This window comes from Miscanthus floridulus, chromosome 12, assembly GCF_019320115.1.
Source record: "Miscanthus floridulus cultivar M001 chromosome 12, ASM1932011v1, whole genome shotgun sequence".
NCBI lineage: Eukaryota > Viridiplantae > Streptophyta > Magnoliopsida > Poales > Poaceae > Miscanthus > Miscanthus floridulus.
The window spans coordinates 83,576,960-83,587,790 of NC_089591.1; the positions used below are offsets into that span (position 1 = coordinate 83,576,960).

General features: G+C 44.9%; 2 protein-coding genes across 2 annotated transcripts; one reads left to right on the forward strand and one right to left on the reverse strand.

Moving 5' to 3' along the window:
* Window positions 1–318: 318 nt before the first annotated feature.
* LOC136496271 (uncharacterized) lies at window positions 319–10,232 on the reverse strand. Its single transcript, XM_066491929.1, has 13 exons — window positions 10,144–10,232; window positions 9,547–10,059; window positions 9,278–9,374; window positions 8,717–8,823; window positions 8,578–8,637; window positions 8,111–8,282; window positions 7,814–7,913; window positions 7,504–7,595; window positions 6,116–6,265; window positions 5,898–5,956; window positions 5,267–5,522; window positions 5,078–5,171; window positions 319–456 (listed from the first exon to the last, which is right to left on the reverse strand). Exons 1-11 carry the CDS (start codon window positions 10,230–10,232, stop codon window positions 5,381–5,383), a joined length of 1,581 nt encoding a protein of 526 aa, XP_066348026.1. The 3' UTR covers window positions 319–456; window positions 5,078–5,171; window positions 5,267–5,380.
* LOC136498082 (cell division protein FtsZ homolog 2-1, chloroplastic-like) lies at window positions 325–4,304 on the forward strand. Its single transcript, XM_066494022.1, has 9 exons — window positions 325–444; window positions 544–721; window positions 1,317–1,988; window positions 2,073–2,372; window positions 2,499–2,589; window positions 3,152–3,276; window positions 3,535–3,627; window positions 3,792–3,857; window positions 3,936–4,304. Exons 3-9 carry the CDS (start codon window positions 1,392–1,394, stop codon window positions 4,044–4,046), a joined length of 1,383 nt encoding a protein of 460 aa, XP_066350119.1. The 5' UTR covers window positions 325–444; window positions 544–721; window positions 1,317–1,391; the 3' UTR covers window positions 4,047–4,304.
* Window positions 10,233–10,831: the final 599 nt, after the last annotated feature.

Genomic DNA, 10,831 nt, shown 5'->3' on the forward strand with positions numbered 1-10,831 from the left:
CCTTATGCAGAACATATCATCATCTCTCTAAGTGCTGGACTGCTCTGTCCTGTACTCCATTTGATAGTTGACATGATCAAATACTCTACAATATATATATATATATATATATATATATATATATATATATATATATATATATATATATATATATATATATATATATATATATATATATATATATATATATATATATATATATATATATATATATATATATAGAGTCGCAGCAAACTATGAGCGGTGTACCGACAGAACACGGGCGATCAGGCCACCAATTAATAATAGAACAGGTAGCGAAAAGCGAGGGGCTGGATGAACGGATCGGTCAGGGATGCAGGAGCTTCATGCTTACACGTACGGAAGAAGGCTTTCCCAGAGGAAGTGGAGTGGCACACCCGCGCCGCGCCGACGAGGAAGAGGAAGAGGAAGAGGAAGAGGAAGGTACGGAAGAGCCTGTTTGCATTTGCGAGAGGCAGTCAGTCTCAGTCACGTAGGAGTATAGTATAATAATAATAATAACCACCGCCACTCCGCCAGCAGATTCCCCAGCTGTTCATTCTCAACGACTGCTCACGAACAAGAGCAAAGAAAGCCCGAGATCCTTCTTCCCCTGCACCTGCTCTCTCCCCGTCTCTCGCGCTTCTCCCGTGCCACTCACTAGTGGCGACGACTGGGCGACTGCCGCCGCTAGGAGCCGTTCGGGCGCTTCGCCCACCAGGTACGCCCGCCCACCCTGCCTCTTCCGTTCCTGCTGAGCGAAACCGAGCGCTCAGCAAACCCTAGCTCAAGCTATTCGAATTCGGATCTGATCTGGTCCGACTGCAAGTGGATTATCTACCCCTACAGGTTACAGACCTGGATTTTTTTTTTCACCCATGCCATGATGCTTTTTATTTACCGGGTCCGCCCCTCCTGCTATATCCGGCCTGTACTATGTGAATTCATTCATCACTCTCCAATGTGGTATAATTTGGAGTCGTTGTAACTGCTTAGCCTATGTTATCTCGCCCTTGTGGACATGATTCATTTTGTACTCTACTAATTGTCTTGTCCTCTGATACATTTTGTTATCTGTATTTTGGGGGAAATTTATATTTATTTTTTATTTGTATATACTCATCATCAGTGTATCACCTATCGGCGAAACCTAGGTGCTCGCTTGCTTTTCTTTGGTATTGTCTTGCAAATATCCACATTTGCAACATTTGAACCCCCTTATATTGATGGCATGCATTTCATTTCATTGTTTTTGGTTCCCATAGTCTGTCTTTGGTGTAATTGCCTAATTCTTTTGGTCCCAATTTTTACTGTAGATATGGGCAGCTGACAACTTGATTCTGAGGCCATTATTTGATACCACAGGAGAAGTGCACCGATAGCTTGTTGAGATGTCTACACAGTTGCCGTGCTTCACACAGCTCAGTCCACCGTCTTCCTGTTGGATAAAAGATGTCGGGAACGGCAAGGCTACGCCTGGTAGGGTAGTCAGAAGTGCTCGAGCTTTGGGCCACTGTCACTTCCGGTGCTGTGCAAGCCCCCGCAGTGCCAACTCTTTCAAGAAGAAAGACTCTTTCCTCGAACTTCACCCGGAGGTATCTCTGCTCCGTGGCGAGAAGACTGTTGAGGCTGTGCCAATGAAAGGTTCCTCTGATGGGAGTCTGTTAGAGGGTCCGGGGGTGCCGCCAGACCGGAATGATTATAGCGAGGCTAAGATCAAGGTAGTTGGAGTAGGAGGTGGGGGGTCGAATGCAGTCAATCGGATGATTGAGAGCTCCATGAACGGCGTTGAGTTTTGGATCGTGAACACTGATGTGCAGGCCATAAGGATGTCTCCTGTGCTCCCCCACAATAGACTGCAGATTGGACAGGAGTTGACTCGAGGCCTGGGTGCTGGGGGAAACCCTGATATTGGGATGAATGCGGCAAAGGAGAGCAGCGAGTCCATTCAGGAAGCTCTTTTTGGTGCTGACATGGTTTTTGTGACGGTAAAACTCTAACTGATAGTTGGCTTCACATGTGAAATCATTAGGCACTGAGTTTTGACAATGTTGTTTTCATCCATACTGCAGGCTGGAATGGGTGGAGGAACTGGAACTGGAGGTGCTCCTGTAATTGCTGGAATCGCCAAGTCCATGGGTATACTTACCGTTGGCATTGTCACAACGCCTTTCTCGTTCGAGGGGAGGAGACGGGCAGTTCAAGCTCAGGAAGGAATAGCAGCATTGAGAAATAGTGTGGACACCCTAATTGTCATCCCAAATGATAAGCTGCTGTCTGCTGTTTCTCCAAATACACCTGTAACTGAAGCATTTAATTTGGCTGATGATATTCTTCGACAAGGCATTCGTGGCATATCTGATATAATTACGGTAAATATGGTGATGATATTCAGTTTTAAATCACCAAGCTACACGAGTGAAATTCAAGATATTATATTTGAACATTTCAGAGATATTTAATTTACAAAAGGTTAACTAGCTCTTCTCCTTTTTCAGGTTCCTGGGTTGGTTAATGTTGATTTTGCTGATGTGCGTGCTATCATGCAAAATGCAGGGTCATCTTTGATGGGTATAGGGACTGCTACAGGTATTACATTGGGAATAAGCTTTTATTTTATTAGTACCGTATGATCTAACTCCATTCATTCTGCAAGCTAGAATTTAGTTTTATTTACCCTGTTCGTTGGCAAAATTTCTGATACAATAAGGTAGGAGAAGCACTGCTAGAGAAAGAAGTTGGTTGGTATAGTTTGGTGTTGAACAGAGTAAAGAGTATGTAAGACCTCGTAAGAGCACTTCATATGCTATCATAACTTGAATCTTTTAGGTTTGGTATAGCTTCCAAATTTTATTTTCCCTTTGGCATCAACTAAACAGCATTGAATGTTTCCTCCCACTTGCAGTTACTGTCAGCTAATATGCAAAGTTAATTGCCTGGATATTGCTACTAAAAGATTTCATGAGAACCACTTTGATATTTGTATGAAAATATGTCTATTGATGATAATTGTCATGTTGAGGGCAATGATTTAAGTTTAGGTTGTTTGGCACTACACTGTACAATTTTTGTACTTATATACATGCAGATGTCATTTATGACGGTTGAATTATACTGTAAGCTTATGTTTCATGTCACTCAATTTTTTCAGGAAAGTCAAGAGCAAGGGATGCTGCTCTTAATGCCATCCAGTCGCCACTGCTTGATATTGGAATTGAAAGAGCTACAGGAATTGTGTGGAATATCACTGGGGGAACTGACCTGACTTTGTTTGAGGTTTGGTCCAGCCATTTTCTAGTCTTTTCCTCACATTGTAGATTGTTTCCTGACTTGAATTTTGTAAATCTGTGTAGCCCCCATACATCTAGCTAACATCACAAAATTGAGCATGCTTTGCATTTGATTTTGCATGCCCTTTCATGTTTCAAAAGACTGGGAAACAAATTCATGATCAACTACTATGGTCATGGTCTCTATTATGTTTTATATGCACAGGTTAAGAAATCACAGCTACTTGCATTTTTGTTGTTTCAGGTAAATGCTGCGGCCGAAATTATATACGACCTTGTTGATCCAAATGCTAATCTGATATTTGGCGCTGTCATAGACCCGTCACTGAGTGGGCAAGTAAGTCTTCAGTTTGTTTCAGTATAGTATAACCCAATATGCATAAAACAACTCCTGTACCTTGGGATTTCCTGGAAAATGCTTTCAGTTCTGGGAAATGAAATTTACTTTTGTCATTTGGGATTTGTTGGAAAATTCTTATTCACATAGTTTTTTCCATGCAGGTGAGCATAACCTTGATAGCTACTGGCTTCAAACGGCAGGATGAACCAGAAGGTCGCGCTTCTAAGGTAACTCTTGTCAAATAATCACTAGGGGCCCCTAATTTGGATGTTATGACCTATTCTCACATTTGCTTGCAACCAAAGGGTGGCCAGCAAGGTGAGAATGGCCGACGCCCGTCCTCTGCAGAAGGCAGCATGGTGGAGATCCCAGAGTTCCTTCGAAGAAGAGGACCTTCTCGCGTCCCACGAGTTTGACTGTCCAGCCCTGCTCCCTGCTCCCTGCTCCTGCCCCTGCACCTGTATAATATGCCCCGCTCTTAGGTCAGAATTAGATGGTCTTGTATGGCACCAAGCCTGCTCTAGGCATCGTCTCTAGCGGTTCTTTCTAGTTTTGTTTCCGCCCTTTCTGTGTGATAATTTTTTAACCACCGATTCTTACGGTCAATAATGTGTAGCTGCTGTGAGCTCTCTAGTGCTATATATATAGTCCATAGAGAATGTCCTTTTCCCTTTCATTGCTGTTACACTGGATCTGAATGGATGATACAGTGCGGCTGGTCCTGTGACCTGTCGACATGGTAGCTGAAGAAGTGAAGATTGCTGCTTGCTTGTTTTGTTGGCTCCGTGACTGCCTATGTTGGGGATTGGGTGCCACACAACACTGTGGAGTAATTTTGTAATGTGACATGTCAGCTTAACCGTTGCAATCCAATCGAATGGTTTAAATTATCAATTACACCCTGTGTCCCAATCCCAAGAATAAGTGTTATTCTAACTATGAATCTGGGCAAAGTGTGATATATATTTGGTCAAAGTTGAAACTGAAAAGTTGAAACTGTTTGTCTTTTCGGAAAGTGAAAATGACATTCTTTGTGGGAGCGAGGGAATATTTGTTAATTTATTGGAAATACCATTGTATTATCTACCAAATTTCCAGGTACAAACCTCGTCATCTAGTATAGGCTGTAGAGGCGGTGTATATAGCCCAAGTGTCTAAGCGGTAGGTTTTATTTTACTACTTATTTCAGTCACGTTCATGCTTGCGAGATCCGATCTTAGTAGTTGCATAAATGGCCTGATTGGCAGGTAATCCCTCCATTCCTCATCCTACCTCTTCTTCCAATCGCGACCTCATGAAATCATGATCCTGACGCTTGCGAAGATCCGATATCAGTAGTAACAATTTGGAATGGAATGGAGTAACATTTATCTGACGTTTATTTACGAAGAAATAAGCAAAATTTAAACAGGAAAAAAAAGGACGTAACCAGTGCAAAGAGCCTTACCCTCGCCCGTGCAATACGAGGAGACCGCGACTCGAACCCGGGACCTTCCGATCACAGACGGTAAGACCCTACCCCCGCTTGCACCATGCCCGCCCTTCAAAATTTAAACAGGACCATTGTAAAAAAATTTATTTGAATAGCGACATTCCTAATCCTACCTCTTCTTAAGTCACAAAAAAAAAATCCTACCTCTTCTTCCGCTCCCGACTAGGAAGTCAGGCAAACGTAAAGCAGACTTGTGTCATTAGCAGAGTACACGGTGTGTTAATCTCGTTCGCTTAGGTGCTTTTAGAGCTCATCAAATTAATCATAGGTCTGCACTGCATGTTTCCTGTGCATAATGTGCTTCATGACTTCATAGGAGGAGACGACGATGCCGACCGACGGGCCTGCGCGCGCCATTCGAGGGCCTGCACCTCTGAACAGACCTTCCAGACCTTCCTTCCTGCAGCGCACGCGGTCGGTATCCAAAGTGTTAATTCGCATTTGTTTGTACAGTAATTCTGCAAGAACTGAAGCTGGAGATCTACAGAGTTGTCAGACAGCGACAAGAACGCCTAGCAAGATACTACTTATGTTCATAGCTGGCATGGTACGATTCAGCTCCGCACCATCCAGCGATACCATGGCAACAATGGCACTGACTAGCAACCAGACTAGGACTTCAGAATTTGCAACCCAAGATCTTAGCCAAACTTCTATTATGAACAAATCACCTATCAATCTTCTACAGGGGGCAATTGAATTGAATGTGTGTCACTGCCCATAAAAAAAAAGAATGTGTGTCACTGCTAACAGAAAAAAAAGGTTAGGTGGATACCTCCAAACCTCAAGCAATACGCGCCTTGTGTTCATGCTTAATACCCTTTCAGGATCCTTCTGTCAGCAGAATGCAGGATTCATCGAGTCGGTAAGTTGTTGTCACTAGCTGACTCCAAGTTACTCAGAATGCAAAGACAAAACAAACAAGTAGCAGAAAAAAGTCTAAGAAAAACTGAACTTGGAATAGAGAGCACTGGCCCAAAACCCTGCACTTGCCTCTATTTGTCTGCGTGTCTTGGCAACATCAAGAGGGCAGGTAGCACCAGCAGAGATAACCCCAGCAATGAAGCCCGCAGAAAAGTTTGCCCCCAATATAACTGCTGCATTGCTTTGATCACCGAATAGTTGTGTCACATGTCTTCTAATCTGTACAAGTAGCATTTGGAAGATGAAAATTAAGGTTGTCTTAATAAGCCATATTTTTTTTCGAGCTAAATGCAGAGGCCCTCGAACTTGTAAGCGTATGTCACATAGGTCCATAGACTTTGAAAATGCATTTTTGGACCCCCTAAACTTGTTAAGTGGTACACTGCAGGCCCATGCTAGCCATGTGGACATTTTTTTTTTGCTGACGTGGCATGCTAGAATGGCATGTATTTTTCATTTAACCCCTCGGTTTTTTTTCTCTTAAAAAAGAGACTCTTTTCTCCTCTCTCACCTCCCATGGCCAGCGCCCTGTGGTCCAGCGCCAGCTCCACGTCGACGTGCACGTTCACGGCCCCCAGCCTGAGGTCGTCCATCAGCCGCAGCGCCGCCTCCGGGAACGACCTCTCGTCCAGGAAGTAGAGCACACCAGCACCGTCGGCACCCTGTCGTGGTGAGCAGGGGCGAGCTGGAGCGCATCGCCGCGGGCGCCACGCGGAGGCAGTGCAGCGGAGCCGGAGCTGCGCCGAGCCGCCGGTATATAGTCACGGCCGTGTCACTGGAAGAGCAGGTGTCGCGCGCCCCCGTGCTCCGAGCCGGTGCCCCGTCCTCCCGCGACAGCGCACGCCTACGGGTGGCATAGTCCTGGTACGCGAGCATGCACCGCTCCACCACGGCCCGCAGCTCGGCCTTTGCTCGCTCGCAGTCGCAGCGACGACGGCGCTCTACGCTTCCTCTGGTATGCCGTCTAGCGCAGGCGTCCAGTCGCCGCGCCGCACTACGCCCGGGCCCTCCTCCAGCTCCGAGCGCGGGCGGCTAATGGACGACCTGGGGCTGGGGGCCGTGTACGTGCACGTCGACAACTCGACATAGAGCTAGCACTGGACCACAGGGCGTTGGCCATGAGAGGTGAGAGAGGAGAAGGTAGTGTCTCTTATTTAAGAGAAAAAATAAAACAGAGGGGTTAAATAAAAAAATACATGTCACTCTAGCATGCCACATCAGCAAAAAAAATATCCACATGGCTGGCATGGACCTAAAATGTGTCACTTAACAAGTTTAAGGACTAAGAAATGCATTTTCAAAGTTTATGGACATATGTGACACACGCTTACAAGTTCGACGGTTTCTAGTGCATTTAACTCTTTTTTTCTCAAACAGTTCCAACAGGGTCTTGCTAAATCTAAAACTTTCTTAAGCCAAGGTACAACATAGAAAACATAAGTAGAGTAGTAGCTCACTGGTTCAAGAATTGTCCAACATATAGCTGAGTAGGGGGCATCGCGTGCTAGTTGTGCTCCCAGACCAGTCCATAGGAGGTGGTATCCTCGAACTATTTTCAATTTCGAAAGAACATAGCTCAATATTCATGATAAATGAAAACAAATGCTGCAATTCATTCAAAGTTTCATATGTATGCATTTGTGCAGACAATGCGATCCATGTGAGTCAATTTTCAATGAATCGTGTTTGCATCTTTTAAATATCATGACAATAACTGTATGCTTTGTCAATTGCAACTACAAAACAGTGGAGTAGCATGGTACATACCGTTTTCAGGGCTCCTGATGTTTTGTCTCGATGAAAGCACACCTATCAAGGTCTTCCACATTCCAGGGGGCTTCCCTCCAACATTTGATGCTTTGAAGGCCTAAATTAAAAAACAAGCAAACATTTCTATACAGAATGGGAGGCAGCAATATGTTCTACCCAGATAAGGCATTATTAACTGAAGTATATTGTCAACTTAGGGTTTGATTTCTTTCCTTGGCTATTAAGAACAGAAGTGAGGTTCTATTTAACTTGAATGCTAATACACAACCATGCAAAAAAGTCCAAGATGCTGACCAGCATACGTGTTCTTGCTAACTCAATAGGGGAACAAGCTATGCATGCCAATGATCGTGCAATAGAGCCAGAAATAAGAGGAGCACATGGTCTAAGCTTGGGACAATTGCAAGTCCGAGTATTCTTCAATCCGATTGCGCAATAAATCATAACAAGGCATATATATTCCAACCTGAAGGAGCAAACATAAAATAAAATAAGCTATTACAGCGTGCTTACTAAAAACACATATGGATACTTCAAAATATGAAAACAAGTCTGTGATGTTTACTTTACTAGAGTACAAGTCAAATAGGACATGGAGAGAGACAAAATATTCATGAATCATGATTGCTGGAAGTGTGGTTAAATGAAGTTCCAGATGCAATACATGTGCTGATATAATATGCATCACTGCCTGGTATGTTGTAATATATTACATTGATAGATATTACAGGGTAAAAACATGATCAGCTGAAAGAATTTACCATTGGTACAGCCAATGCCAGGTTTGCACCTGTACCTCTCCATAATCTAAAAATTCCTTCCTGCAGATATACTAATTTAATAGGTGATAGATAGAAAAGAGAAGAGCACAATGAAGAGATATGCTCAATAAGAACTTGCCTGTCTAGTGACTTCAGAAAACACGTCCATGGTTCCTCTGTACTGAAAGCTTCAGGACTGAACGGGCCTAACCATTGATTCCACCAGTGCTGCATGATGGGTTGCACCTAAAATCTGACCATATCTGAGCAATTTATTTTAGAGAAAATAAATATTTGCACGTGCACAATTCATCTGACAGATAATTTTCTGGAACACACTCACATAATTATTTGAACTACAAGAATCGATAGGAAAGTGATGTCTCTGTACTGTTCAAAACCTGCAATAGGCCCCGTTCGCTTGTCTTAAAAATGGCTTGTTCGGCTTCTTTTTTTCAGCCGGAACAGTGTTTTTCTCTCACAACAATTCAGCTGGAACAGTGTTTTTCAGCCAGTTTCAGCCAAATTTCAGACCAGCGAACGGGGCCATTGTTGAATGGATCCAAAGAGATTCTCTATATGATTTCAGCTTACAACTAAGTAGTATAGTTTCACCCTATTATTTTTTTGAAGAGAAGGCACTGGAAAGTTTCGCATTGGAAGCACTAGTATCATCCAGTGAATTGTGAGCCACGCTTACCTGGTTATAAACCACTCCAGCAGCTTGTGCTTGCAACCCTCGTCTGCAAGAGGAAACGAGGACCGAATGAACATCAGTATCCGGACACATTCCAAGCCTATAAGCAAAATAGCAGAAGCAGCCTGAAGATCTCTCCGCGAGAGGCAGTAGGTTCCAATCCACTCAATTCAGTGACGAATCATGTGGGCAAAGATGAATAATTTGTCACTCAACCGACAAGATTCTCTTCTCTAGAAGAGATAGAGGCAACGACGGGATCACCGGCGTACCTTGGCGACGTTGAGGGGGTTGACGAGGACGGCGGATATGACGGCGGCGCCGGCCGCCGCCACGGCCCGCTCGGCGAAGCCGATGTCGCGTTCCGTCGCAGGCGGCGGCGGCGGCGGGGGCCCTTGGCCTTGCTCCATGACTGGCCGGCCGCGGTGAGAGCGGAGGCGGGGGAAGGGACCGCGAGGCCGGGGCCGGGGGGGAGGAAGGTCGCAGGAATAGCGGAGAAATTCGAGAGGGCGGGGAAGAAGGAAACCGAAAAAGATGGTGGACCGCTCCACTCGACACGGCGCCTCCAGAGAGAAAGCGACGCGTGCGCGTTCCCGGCGTGACACGGGGCAAGCTCGCGACGGCGTGCTGCTGCTCTGCGTCGGCGTGTACTGCTGTGCTGTGACCTAGTAGGAGAGATGATGACGTGGCTTTGCTTGGAACCCGGACCAGGAATATACACTTGCCATTGCAGAGAGGGAGGGAGCTGAGCCGACAGCCGAGGTAGCAACAGCGAGCAGAGCACACTGCACACACAGCTTCAGATCAGAGCTTCTAAAGGAAAACATCTCTGCCCTCTGAACGAGTAAGAGGCAGGCACCATACCAAACCTGTTCTTGCTGTCAGGGGACAATGGTGATGGAAACTGAGTTATAATAGGCTCTCCGTGCAAGCAGTACGCATTGGGCCAGCATAACATTGATCGGTCAAGCAACAGCAAGCAAAATGTTCGAAAACCTTGTATGGATGGTGCTGCAATGCTGCCCTTCTTATCGAAATGGCCATCATGGACTGCTCAAAATTGTATCATTTGTGTGGATAACGTTTCAGTTCAACACATTGGCCAGTTCGGCCACAAGTACATCTGGCATGGGTTCAAAAGTACATATCTGACGCTACGTTAACATCCTTAGTCTTATCTCACCATCAACCACGCCCGATCAGATGATAGTAGATTCCAAAACATAGAGAGTTTTCTTCGCCGAATGCTCAGGGCTTCGAGTCGCTCTTTGGAGCTTCAGTGGTTGTGGCGGAGCTTGGTTCCGCCAGCGAAAACTTCTTCACCCTCTGCATTTCGACAAAAGAGCACAGGATGTAATGAATCTCATCAGCTCTTCTTATGAGCAACATCAGGGAGAGCCAGCTTCAAAGCAAAAAAAAATCTATACTATAAAGGAAACATTTTATAGAATAGGATTAGTTTGCATATACTCTTAACAGAAACAAACAGCAACAAAGTAAAATCTCGCAGCATGCTTCCTCTCACAATTAGTTTCAGCTTCTGAATGAATTATCTGG

Excerpts from the sequence above, each read along its gene's own strand:
- LOC136498082 (XM_066494022.1), top strand. The coding sequence starts at position 1,392 with ATGTCTACACAGTTGCCGTGCTTCACACAGCTCAGTCCACCGTCTTCC. Across the intron at positions 2,373-2,498 it reads GCATATCTGATATAATTACG|GTTCCTGGGTTGGTTAATGT; the intron begins GTAAATATGGTG and ends CTCCTTTTTCAG. Across the intron at positions 3,628-3,791 it reads ACCCGTCACTGAGTGGGCAA|GTGAGCATAACCTTGATAGC; the intron begins GTAAGTCTTCAG and ends TTTTCCATGCAG.
- LOC136496271 (XM_066491929.1), bottom strand. The coding sequence starts at position 10,232 with ATGTTATGCTGGCCCAATGCGTACTGCTTGCACGGAGAGCCTATTATA. Across the intron at positions 9,375-9,546 it reads ACCCCCTCAACGTCGCCAAG|GCTTGGAATGTGTCCGGATA; the intron begins GTACGCCGGTGA and ends TTTTGCTTATAG. Across the intron at positions 7,596-7,813 it reads CATCAGGAGCCCTGAAAACG|TTCGAGGATACCACCTCCTA; the intron begins GTATGTACCATG and ends AATTGAAAATAG.